The sequence below is a fragment of the Ascidia mentula genome, chromosome 7 (genome assembly GCF_947561715.1).
Source record: "Ascidia mentula chromosome 7, kaAscMent1.1, whole genome shotgun sequence".
NCBI classification, from domain to species: Eukaryota; Metazoa; Chordata; class Ascidiacea; order Phlebobranchia; family Ascidiidae; genus Ascidia; species Ascidia mentula.
The window spans coordinates 9,137,266-9,149,376 of NC_138572.1; the positions used below are offsets into that span (position 1 = coordinate 9,137,266).

Sequence of the window (12,111 nt, forward strand, 5' to 3'; positions counted from 1 at the left end):
ACAGTCTGCAACTCGGTATAAAAACAGTACTGGCTATATTGCGTATTGTTAAATGCTTTCCAATCGGTGGCGCGATGGTCACATGACATAGGGAAACAAGACGTTTGGACGTTGGTCTTGAATGTGGCCTGATCAGTTTCCATGCAGTCAAGCGCACCATTAATTTCGACAGGACTGGTTTGCACTAAAAGGAAGTACGTGTATGGACAGAATTAGAAATACCAACTTGTTTTTCATTCCGGTATTTCAGTACTTATCTGAAGGGTTGCGAAATGTACTGCAAATTTGTTATGTTTGTTGTCGGATGTCGATTTGCTACTTTTTACAGTGCGTTGCAGATAAAGTTGTAGTAGTTTTTGGCCAAGTATTCGGCCTGCGTCATTTGCGCCACTTCCATGTTTGGTCACATGGCGAACATGGACAAACATCGAGACATGGAAATTTATAGTGCAGTGGAAAAGACATGCACCGCCAATTGTGTTGTTTTAGCTACATCACGTGTTTTCCATTTGAGTGCATTTACATATTCAAACCAGTTCAGTCTGAGTTCAATTCACCCAATCAGTCTATTGCGTGTTCAGTTTGGTTCTATATTATCAGAAGAAATCGGGTTAGCCGGAAATGAGACGAATTAAAACATCTCGTTCTAATCCATAAATCGCCTGTGTTCACATGTGAGGTTTGGTCGTTTTTATTGACTAAAAAACGTGGTAAAATAAACAAAAATATAAAAATAACCGAGATTCTCTTGAACTGAACACCGTTTGCGATGGAATCGGAGAAAAAAAACAAGAAATAAACTAAAAAGATTAAGTGTGCTGGAATCCATTACATTGCATGCAGTGTGGATGGTCTACATCTAAAACAACTTTAAAACCTGTTAAGCAGTTATCGTTTAATGTATATCATTTATCTATTGCAATGTGACAAACTAAAAAAAACGCGCACCTAAAACCAGCATTCTTCTGTTCTCCAAGTGGATTGGATTTCTCCAAGAGCGAGAGCAATTAAGTGCTCCGTCGCTCCTCTTTCGCAAAAAATGGAAGGAGCGATTGAGTGAAGAGAATTCGAATTCACTTCCATTGTTCATGTAAACGGGCTTATTCATATTTCCACACGTAGCCTTGTTTACACAGCGTTAATAAAAACTTCAGTTTCTACATCAGTAGCACGCAATGGTTGCCAGCAGTGAAAGCATTGGACCGAAAGTAGCTGTGTGGAGTATGAACATTTTTATGTATATTTCAGTACAAACAGCCTTCAGTTGTAAAACTGCTAAGGGATGCAAGGGAATGCATTAAGTTATCGCAGCATTTGTTGAGCAAACCGTTTCCTAGCTTTTTGCAAATAATGTCAAGGCCTTATATCGTGCCCTTTTTGCCTGGGACAAACAAAAGTGTCGGGTATATGATGTGCTATACTACGCCTTCATGCCACGCAGCTTTGCTCTTTCTGCACTTTGAAAGTCTAAGATTATTATGAGAGCAGCAGACAGGGTTTACGCACTGCTTCGACCTGTAAGATCTCATCAGTGCAGTTGGTGACTGTGGCACAGGGCTAGCTGATAGACTAGCAGGCACAGTAATTGTTATGGCTCTTTTGCGCATATAATAAGTTTATTAATATAAAACGATTATGTTTTTCTAATTTTCTTATGTAGGCTATATATTATACATAGTCTATAAGCAATGGTATCTGTTACATTTTCTAATGTGCCACCTGCACAACTATCAAACGAGTCCGTAATTCAGGCGATATTCCTAAAATGCAAAGCAAGAGTAATTGAGGTAAAACCAGAATGTAATTTGCTTCATACATGTTTTTAAAGTTATACTTTGCAAAAAATTTGCCAAAAATTTATGTATTGTGCTACTGTTCTCGTCGGATAGAAGAAGAAAATCTACAAAACTTTTAAAATCTACAAAACTTTTATGCCAGAAGGCTGGTTCAGTTAAGATTTATGTATTTACTGCCAACTTATTAAATTTAGCAGGCTTATTTCAACTATGTTATTTTTTTTTCATTTTATAGATATCAGAAAGCATTCGAGAAATTGATGAAAAGGAAATCAGGTTGGTGCGAAAACTTGGAAGCAGTTACAATCACTGCATACAGTTGTAATGAGAATAAATTCATCCTTGGCGTTTTAAACAACGCATAGTTAGCTGTAATGTTATCTAATGACCAAACCTCTTTTTCTATAGATCACTTAAAGACAACGAAGAATATTGGAAAACACAAAAATCTTTCAAGGGAAGCCTTAAGGTGGAGCATTCTATGGAACTTTTAAGCACGAACTTAAATTAGAACATATTCGTTCACATGAGAATAAAGTTTTGGATAAATAAGCTTCATCCTTTCATTGAATAATCATATACATTGCAGCTTGGTGACCGTGTGGTAATAAAACTGAAGAAAAAACAACTTAAACAGAAACAAGAACAAAGTGAACTTCCGTGGGATGAATTGCTTGCCAGAGTTAGTAAACAGTCTTACTTAAATGTAATGTAAATATTGTCGTACTCAATCATAGGACATAGGAGAATTGGGAACAATTACCAGATTTTTACACGACGGTGCCTTGGAACCAATTGTATACTTTCCCTCTCAGGGGAGAAGGTAAGTTATTGCACGTGAAAAAAAAATACCGAAAACCATAAAAGTTTACTTTATTGTAGGTGGGTCTTGAACCCAGAAGTATTGTGCAATGTATCAGATGAAAGTGATTCCGATGGCTCAAATAAGTACTCTTGCAGTGGCTTAAAGGTTGTTTGTCTTTTACTTTATGGCACTTTGGATAACGAGGTTTCATTTGTCTTCTTGGCTTTGTCTTGCCATCAATACAACGAAAATATGATTTTATCGGCCATAAAGTCATTTTGTGGTAAACATGTCCTCATTTAGCTGAACGCATGAGGTATATTTAATTCTCTGATATTTCGGTAAGCAAACTACTGGCGGGGAGGTTTTAAAACAATTTCCGAAATGACGTAATCTAATTCACAAATGGTCCATGTTTATATCCATGTATATAACTTGCATTTCGTGAAATTGGCAACTGATTTTCAAAGTGCTAAATGTACCACAGACAAAATCGTTAGTAGTTGAGCAAGTAGCACGATTGAGCGATAAACGATATTTGAGATGACAATCCATCGTAAAATACCAAAAACATAATTTACGTGTGGTCTAATTGTCTGTTTTTTCCGGGCTTCTCTAAAACACGCAATCTACGCAATCTAAGCAAACTAGGTAAACTACGCAATCTGAACAATGTACGCAATCTATGCCCATACTGACTTTTTACCTGAACTATATTTTTTCATAGGCCCATAGGAAGTAAACTAAATATCTATAAACCATGGATCTAGCGCCATCTTTCGGCCAACACACGCAATGTACGTTGCTCAGAACCAACGCAATCTGTTCGAAAATGGCGGGGGCATTAATTCAATTCAAATGAGGTGTTGCATCGTATGAAACTTTTATTTTGTGTTTAGTCTTTATGACCACTTGGCACATTGCTTGTCAGAGTTTGGATATATAGACGTACCCTTCTGTGCCTAAAATCAATTTTCAAACGTTTATAAGATTGTTGCGACCTATTATGTCAAATATGAGTCTCGAAAAGTTCTTAACAATATTATTTATGATGGATGGAAATCCTATTTGATTAGCGCATTTGACATTAGATCGCACGTGAGTTCTAACTGTTGTGTTTTCCTAACCTGACTTAATTAACTCTCGATGCAAACACTACACCAATATTTATTTACCACGAACAATTTTGGATATGAGATTAACATACGCAATTATACCAACGCCAAACTAAGTGAATTTACGAACTGAGGAGAGCACAGTACAGCTGCGCTGCCCCGCTCCGCCTCAGCTGAACGCACACGAAAAGTTTCATTATTTAAACCGGAGGGAAACAAAGCAAACAAAGTGTCGCATTAAAAGAAGGGCGATCCAAGGACTAACGGTCAGCGAACAGTTAACAAAAGACGCACTCTCACACAAAACAATGAAGGACTTCTCTAAGGCGACACATTTAAGCTGGCCAATGAAATCATCAAATCACGTGAGAAAGCAACCGTTGCTATACATTTTGAAATGAGATGCTGGACAAGACGCTACCTATGGAATGCCTAAACACAAAAAACCCATGGAAAGAGATTCCGGACGTTGATGAAGAAACTGGCTGTTATGTGACCATACAGTTCATATTTCCATGAATGCAATCGTTGCTATGTAACGTAAAAATACGTAACAATGATGATAGTTTGTTTAAGGCACTTCCACATAATAGCACAATTTATCAAAAAAACAATTGAAGAGCTTGGCGTGGCCGTGTATCAGTTTAATCTTCACCATCCTCTTAATACGATGCCACAGCTCATTTGAATTGAATTAATGCCCCCGCCATTTTCGAACAGATTGCGTTGTTTCTGAGTAACATAGATTGCGTGTGTTGGTCGAATGATGGCGCTAGATCCACGGTTTATAGATATTTAGTTTACTTCCAATGGGTCTATGAAAAGATATAATTCAGGCAAGCAAACGGCAAACGTATAGATTGCGTAGATTGTGTAGATTGCGTAGATTGCGTAGATTGCGTAGATTGCGTGTTTTAGAGAAGCCCGTTTTTTCCACGTACTTGTTGTAAAGGTAAGAACATAAATTTTTTGCCAACTAGTCTGTTGGAATATTTTGCAAATATCAGTACCCGACACCGTTTAAGTGCAAAACACATACTGCATTATTTTTATTTAAGCCACGTATAGCATTTATTATTATTGCAGGTAGGGGACCATGTTAGCATGGCATTTGAACCAGAAATTGTACAGAATCTGCAAAATCCTCAAATATGTCAATGGCAACAAATAGTAGCTGTAAGTAATTGTCTGTCATCTTTATGTACAGAATGCTGAGATTAAGTTATTTTCAGTTTCAAGAATTTTTGGGAAAAGTTATTTCATTTGATGTTAGTGGTTACGCTTATGTGAGCGTAGGAGACAAATGGAGGTAATAAAAGCGAGATGTGTTTAAATATATACTGCTATGTTTGTTGCCAGGCATACTAATTAATCGGAATTGCTCTTCTGACACTTAGTTTCTAAAGTGTTAATTGGAAACCAACGTTTCGTCTGCCATCCGGCGAGACTTCTTCAGGGTTATGTCAACAGTGAAGCATCACGCACATAAAACACTAAAAACGCAGGAAAAACGCAAGAAAAACACAAGGAAAAAGGAATAGATAACACTGGCAATAGATAACACTGGTTCACGTGACGATGCAAGCGGTGCCAGTGTTATCTATTCCTTTTTCCTTGTGTTTTTCTTGCGTTTTACCTGCGTTTTCAGTGTTTTATGTGCGTGATGCTTCACTGTTGACATAACCCTGAAGAAGTCACGCCGGATGGCAGACGAAACGTTGGTTTCCAATAAACACTTTAGAAACTAAGTGTTTAAACATGTTTAGCAATATTTTGTCCTGAATTATACCCTTATGCAGTCTTATGTAATAGCAATTTTGTGTGTTGCGGTGTCGTCTTTCAGCTTTCTCATTAACCCCATGCTGCTAAGGGCTACAAACAAAAAAAGGAAATGGAGCCCAAACTAAAAATCATCCCAAACGCGGTTTGTACTTGCAACATGGTGCTTAGTTTTGTACAAAAAGTAACTTTCAGTAATAATTTAGTTTCAAAAAACGTTCCCAGTGTACAGTGACGTGACCATCACCAGCGACCTTATGCAACAAGTTAGAAATCCCTCGTGGAAATATTCACTGACGCGGGTAAAATGGATGTTTTTTTGAGAAGAATATTTTGGAAGAATGTTTGTATTCTTGGAATCTACTGTTATCCTTTTTGGCCAACAAAGACTTAGTAACAAAAATTTTCAAACCAGCGACTTTATTTTTTATTTTTATTATTTACAGGAGTTATTTTTACCTGTGTTTCAGATATTGGGTGCAAAAGGTAAAGTGACGTATCATGGAGTAAATGGTGAGATCGGAGTTAACATAAAGAACAAAACGTAATTAAGCAATCTAAATGCTTTTTTCTTCTTTTCGTTTTTGCGCTGTTACCTAAGCTTTTATTTCAGGTATATTTTGCCCCACACAATGTTGGAAAAACGAGACAAAAAAGACAAAAAGGATCGAAAAGAAAAAAAGGAAAGTTACAATGCTCCCTATATCAACGAAATGTTCCCATATGCAGTGAGTTATGTTGTATTAAAATAACGAAACTACGAACACACTAAACTGGAAATTTGTCATTATCAGGTTGATGACTTGGTTTTATTAGGATTTGCCTATAAACCTTCATTTGCTACCTATTTGGACGGTTTAAGAATTCCACAGAATTTTGCTGATGTATAATGGTTTTGTATTTTGTTGTTTTATAACTTTTTTCAAATGCTAATCCAATCGCTACTGATGCCAGTAAACTTATTTAAACACTTTTAGGTTTGTCGAGGAGTGGGTATTTTCTTAGGCTATGTTTCCCAAACCGAAGCGATAATATCATTAAACGGAGAGAAGTGAGTTTAATAATTAATATGTCTTCCAATATGCTTGCAAACTATTTCAGTACACTGTGCAAATACTCAGAATTCAGGTAAGTCCGTTCGACCTGATGCCAATGAAAAATATACCGGAAACATCCGCATCACGCAAGCAATTCGATTCGGAAAATAAAAAGCAAGACGCTTTGAAAGTAAAGCTTTGTACAACATGTATATTACTGCACGTGTTTGCATATTTTTGATTTGTCGTAGGTGGGAGATGAGGTGATGTTGCATGTAGAGCCAAATGTGGTGATGTGGTATATGCTTCACGGAAGAAGTATACCTGTGTCGAAACATGTAAATCATAGTTTTAGTGCCCAGACTCCAGATTTCTCAAAATATTTCCCTGTTTTATTTTAGATCATTGCGTCCCGTTTTAAACTGGTGGCATTTGATGACGACAAGGATTTAGCCGTACTTCAATTGAAAGAAAAGTTCTACACCGTTGAATCACGATATGTGATCGCATGTGATGATTCGCACGAGGTATGCTACTAAAAGCATCAATGAACGAATCAATTCAAAGGCCGTTTAGTCTTCTTTTGCAGCAAATCCAGTTGTTGCACACTTTCATGAAGCTATTAAAAAGATGGTAGTAAACGACATTAGTGAATGTGTAGAGGTGGTGCACAAAGTACAAGAAATATTAAACCGTCTAAAAAGTAGGCTTTGAAACTGATTCTGCTGTTGTTTCATGATTTAAACGAACTTAATACAATAATATTATATATATTTAGTTTGCTTTGAAAAAACGCATATTCTTGCCATTTCTGGAAGGTCAATTGCATGTTTTTCTCTTCAAGTTACTTCAAACAGTTCAGTTGTTTCGGAACTCGAAGGCTAGTTGATTCTGATATTTTTTCTTGTGTTTATTAAAATTTAGCACTAACAAGGATTTCAGGCTAAAGTATACATAAAGGGTCCACTGTTTATTTTTCTAAACCTATGTGGAAAATGTGTTTGTTCTCATTTCATTGTGAAATATATTCGTGACGATATTTTACAGCGCAATTGAAGAACGAATTGACTTGTGAAGTGTCAAAAAAACAAACAACACTGATGGTTCTCACAACTGTTTCCGAACTAGTTGAGGTCAATGTTTGTTCCAAATATGGGAATTTTTCATAGACCCAAAGAGTATTATAAAATTGCTTGTTTTCCCGGTAAATTATAAAAATAGGTACAAATGAAATTGACTGAAGTAGGAGATGAAGACGATCCAAGCCTGAGAAAAATAGAAGCTGATAAACATTTGGAACAAACCGAAAATTTGTCGTCAGACAACATCGAAAATCAACCTTGTACATCTTCGTCAGTAGAAACTGCAGGGTCTGCGTCGCAAACCAATGACAGTAAGTTAAAAAAAAACACCAAACTGTGTGATTTGATGGCATACATTTTCAATAAGAACAGTATTATTTGTCGTATGTAAGGGTTTGATGTCAGACAAATAAGTAAATATATGAAATAAATGACGTGGATGTCTAACATTGCTTCGATATAAAGGTCTGGGTTTCAATTTTAAGAAGTAGTGTGATTATTACCAATAACTTACATATTTTTGGATGTTCGAAACGACTAAACATCTCACACACCCCATAGGTTGCCAGTAACCCCGTTTTCACAGATGTTTCTCAGGAAGCGATTGAGAAAGATGCTGGGCCACCAACTGGTGATTTAATTGCCAGTGAAGATGAAACTGTTCCTTTCGAGACCAATTACTCAAATGCAACCCAAAATCATACGGCAACATCCAATAATGGCACAATTCATCAAAATGTGTCTTTTGATAGATCTACTAAAGAAATAATTATCCAATGTCAGTTAGACCAAAGAACACCAGAGGAACCACCTGACTCTGAGGTTGTACAAACAGCTTTTTCAACATTTAATCGGCAAAACAGCGAGATGCAAGGAAACTATTCGAGAAATACATACAACATATTTAATCCATCACAATGCAACTTTGGTGAATTTTCTTGAATGCAATTCCTCGCAAATTTATTGGTAGTATGCTGTACATAAAAGTATGTATGTCTTCAGCAGTTTGTCTATATTTTCACTGTACTCTTTTGATGTCGTACCAGCTTCTACGCTTATTACTGAAAATTGTTTTAAATGCAAATAGGACAACAACTTTACTGACCACCAAAACACAAACATTAATATGTGCTAATGTGTACATTTTCTGACAGTATACAACAACTTATTATAACTGCTGCGCCTCCGGCACGTGATTTCACAAATCAAGTTACTGCATACGACAATACCTGGATTTCGGTACAAGAAGTTTCTCGGGCAATAACGTTACGTCAGTCGTCCATTGTTTGCTACAGTGAAATTTTTCGCTTCCTTTGTAATTTGTGCCTACTTGCCGATCTGTTGCAATACCTATGCATACATTTACAGCAATGGCAAATAATGCGTGACAGCAAATCCTTGCGTTGTGGAAAATTAAGCATACGGAAGCTCCTGCTGCACTTTGTTGTATTAAGTTCTGCTGAATTGCGAAATTTTGGTTTTTATCAAGCTTATATATAAATACAAGCAAATGTTTTACCACCATAGATGCAGGTACATATAACTCCTTCAATGGCTACTTTGAAAATCTGAAACTTAACACGTAACTGAAACTAAAGTATTTATATGGACCGCAAGGGCGTTGAGTTCAACGTAATTCAATTTGGTGAATGATTCAAAGTCACTAAGTGACTTTAAGCCTGTCTTAGTACGTTACTTGTTTGTTTTCTGTTATAATTGTTCAGGCAACAGGTAGTCACGGTTTAGTTATCGGCTAGCTTGAAGTCGTTATTTTGATCTTTTACAAATACAACATAAGTTTTAAATGTTATTACGGCATTTCATACGAAGCATTCATACTACGTAATTAACAGCGAATAGGTACATGAGGAAAAACGACCCGCGAAACTTGTATGTTTGTTTCTCGTACAAATTTACTAAAATTTCCATGCACGTTTAACTTGATTAGATGCGCCATATGAGTTTAGCAGATATAAATTCGAAGTATATTTACCGGACGTGGGCGCTGTTAAGCTGTCTTAAGTTTATACCTTCTCCAATTAAATACACAGGGGGCGGGTGATTGGCAGCATTGGTCAAGCGCCCGACCCATATACCAAGAAAAAAACCTGATCGGGATTCGTGCCCAGGATATCCTGAGTTCAAATCCCGGTGCGGTCAAAAAAAAAAAAAAAAAAAAAATTAAATACACAGGGGAGCGCGAAGGTCATGTTAATAAAGAATAAGTACGTTTACCGACTGGTAGCTGTCTTGTCATGAAAATAGTCATGAGAAAAGACTTCCACACTGTGGTATCTCTGAGTCGCCATTGGTTGTATCAAGCTGAGAATCGATCACTTTGCAAGTTGTTTAGCTTCGTTTACTTTGCGTTCTTGGCCTCTACCATGATACTATGATTTATCGGGTTTGATGGCCCGTACGAAATACATCTGATTGAACTAACTGGTTTCAATGATGACCTCCAGTGATTTAATAGAACGCAAGCAATTACAAGACAATTTTCTGTATCGTTTCAAAGAAATTTGGCAATTGCCTCCCGCATGACCCTGAGCAATCGTTAAGTTATGAGACATTTTGCATTTGTACAGAACGAGCGCTACGATGCATGTTTCGGTAAAAATAAACTTTAATTAACCCCATAAAACTGACTTGCCGAAACGCGTATGGAAATTTTCCATTCTCACAGAAATCCACAGCAGAATTCAGCAAATTTAGCGCGAGTCTCACGAGTTTCAAGGAACATCTTCGAATTGTTTCCCGCATGGCTGAGTCTGTCAATGTTGCCAGTCAAAAGGCTTTGTTTAATCAAAAACACTTTATCATGACAAATGCGGGCTACACTGCGCTGTATTCTATAAGAGCGCACGGTTTGCAAATAAAAAACAATCGTCAGCGTTATTTTTCGCTTAATGCTTCCTCCAACACCGATATTCGTAATCAAAAGCGAACAAAAAACCGTGCGTCGCACGCATGTTTAATTAATGTGATAACAATTAAAATAATACAACGAAACTATTTACAATTTTATTCTTGCCAATATGAAGACACAAAGCAGGTAATGTTAACTTCAATCCTTTTACGTAAGCAGTTTACGTGGCAACCGATAGAACTAGAATCAGAATAATAATTAACAAACGCAAGACTGCAACGCAGGCAGTCCCAAGCAGAGGAAATCATTTACGCTATCGCATGAACCAGCACTTAATAGTTCACATAGGAAACAGGATTAGCTTACACATACATGATGGAACATATTGCGCAACGCAGTGGTTACGTATATGGTGATAACGTTGAATATTTAAGCTTGGTAATTATAAGAACGTTTCACGCACCGTCAACAAAATCGTGTGAAATTCTCTACGTTTAAAACTGCACAAAATGACAATATAGTTACATAGTTTATATAAATTCGAGTTTTCACACATTCTCACAAAATCAAATTGCGATAGCCACGGGGAGATACGATATTCAGCAGATATTTACAAATCAATAAATGTACTAGCAAGGAATATAATTGCTTATTTTACAACCCTATTTTGCATTGAATTATAGACAAGTTAGAAGAATGTTATGCTACACTTTTTAAATTGGTGTATTTGGGTTTGTAATCACCCATCATTACATCAAGAGACCAATCCTTCGGTTTTGTGGCGAGGCGCAATTTTTTGTACATTCGCTTCAACAAACTTAGATTTTAGCCAAGAACCAATACCCTGAAAAAAAAACCTCGATATTCCAAAAGCCTACGAACATAAATAGATTTGTGAAAATTGTTGATGACTCTCCACAAAGCTGCAGCAGCTTCCAATTCCCTTTCAAGCGAATTGCTTTCCTCCTTAGCAATTTCTGGAGGCAAGTCCATTGTGAATGCCTGAATCCTGTTCTCGCAATCTTTGAAACTTTCTTTCCAGTTAGCATCTGACACAAAAGTTACTCTTCTCCAAATGCGTGCTATGATGTGCAAAGATACTGGTTTTAGTTACCCAACGCATGTCATCATGATACTTTTTCACAATAAGTTTCCTTTGGTGTGATGCCCTATCTTTGACGAATTTCTGTCGCATAAATGCAAATTTTGGAATTTAAAATAATAAATCAACTAAATCCATACTTTTTGTGTTGTTTCATAATTTTCTTATATTGGGATCCAGCGTTCAATTGTTTGGAGTATGCGGGTGAAAAGATCCTTATAACTCTTCGGCAAAAGTCTGCTATGTTTTTCACAGGGACGGTAAACATTGCTTCCAATCGGTTCAACCGATAATTCAAAGACGTTTTAGTTGCGACATAAAACATAAGGATTTTAAAACCTTTTACCGAAATATGTACAGATGTTTCTTCAAGTCGTTGTTTCTTCTTCTGTGGGTTTAAGCCGATCAACAGAATTTGTTGCATTTCGGCCGCCAAAATCCAAAAAAAACGTTTTTTTTAAAGGTGTTAACAATTTTGTAGGGACCCTCGTAAGGTGCTGTTAATGGTGGTCGATAAGTATCCTTC

The 12,111-nt window shown here is 36.7% G+C and overlaps 2 protein-coding genes across 3 annotated transcripts; both read left to right on the forward strand.

The window, feature by feature from the left end:
* The first annotated feature begins 1,660 nt into the window (after nucleotides 1-1,660).
* On the forward strand, nucleotides 1,661-7,171 carry LOC145907992 (uncharacterized). 2 transcript variants are annotated; one of them, XM_082995157.1, is made up of 11 exons: nucleotides 1,661-1,787; nucleotides 2,032-2,072; nucleotides 2,205-2,265; nucleotides 2,386-2,478; nucleotides 2,534-2,619; nucleotides 2,679-2,766; nucleotides 4,803-4,892; nucleotides 4,949-5,025; nucleotides 5,560-5,640; nucleotides 5,702-5,797; nucleotides 5,966-6,003. In XM_082995157.1, exons 1-9 carry the CDS (start codon nucleotides 1,689-1,691, stop codon nucleotides 5,621-5,623), a joined length of 699 nt encoding a protein of 232 aa, XP_082851283.1. In that variant the 5' UTR covers nucleotides 1,661-1,688; the 3' UTR covers nucleotides 5,624-5,640; nucleotides 5,702-5,797; nucleotides 5,966-6,003. The 2 variants fall into 2 exon arrangements, with proteins under 2 accessions (XP_082851283.1, XP_082851281.1); XM_082995155.1 differs by lacking the exons at nucleotides 1,661-1,787; nucleotides 2,032-2,072; nucleotides 2,205-2,265; ... (2 more) ...; nucleotides 2,679-2,766; nucleotides 4,803-4,892 and adding exons at nucleotides 6,109-6,223; nucleotides 6,290-6,379; nucleotides 6,473-6,546; ... (1 more) ...; nucleotides 6,784-6,870; nucleotides 6,934-7,171 and having other exon boundaries at nucleotides 4,990-5,025; nucleotides 5,966-6,039.
* Nucleotides 7,172-7,603: 432 nt separating this feature from the next.
* Nucleotides 7,604-8,920, forward strand: LOC145907998 (uncharacterized). Its single transcript, XM_082995169.1, has 3 exons — nucleotides 7,604-7,665; nucleotides 7,754-7,925; nucleotides 8,201-8,920. Exons 1-3 carry the CDS (start codon nucleotides 7,633-7,635, stop codon nucleotides 8,554-8,556), a joined length of 561 nt encoding a protein of 186 aa, XP_082851295.1. The 5' UTR covers nucleotides 7,604-7,632; the 3' UTR covers nucleotides 8,557-8,920.
* The last annotated feature ends 3,191 nt before the right edge of the window (nucleotides 8,921-12,111 follow it).

Excerpts from the sequence above, each read along its gene's own strand:
- LOC145907992 (XM_082995155.1), top strand. The coding sequence starts at position 5,608 with ATGGAGCCCAAACTAAAAATCATCCCAAACGCG. Across the intron at positions 6,723-6,783 it reads AAAAGCAAGACGCTTTGAAA|GTGGGAGATGAGGTGATGTT; the intron begins GTAAAGCTTTGT and ends GATTTGTCGTAG. Across the intron at positions 6,871-6,933 it reads GTATACCTGTGTCGAAACAT|ATCATTGCGTCCCGTTTTAA; the intron begins GTAAATCATAGT and ends GTTTTATTTTAG.
- LOC145907998 (XM_082995169.1), top strand. The coding sequence starts at position 7,633 with ATGGTTCTCACAACTGTTTCCGAACTAGTTGAG. Across the intron at positions 7,666-7,753 it reads CTGTTTCCGAACTAGTTGAG|GTACAAATGAAATTGACTGA; the intron begins GTCAATGTTTGT and ends TTATAAAAATAG. Across the intron at positions 7,926-8,200 it reads TGCGTCGCAAACCAATGACA|ATGTTTCTCAGGAAGCGATT; the intron begins GTAAGTTAAAAA and ends CCGTTTTCACAG.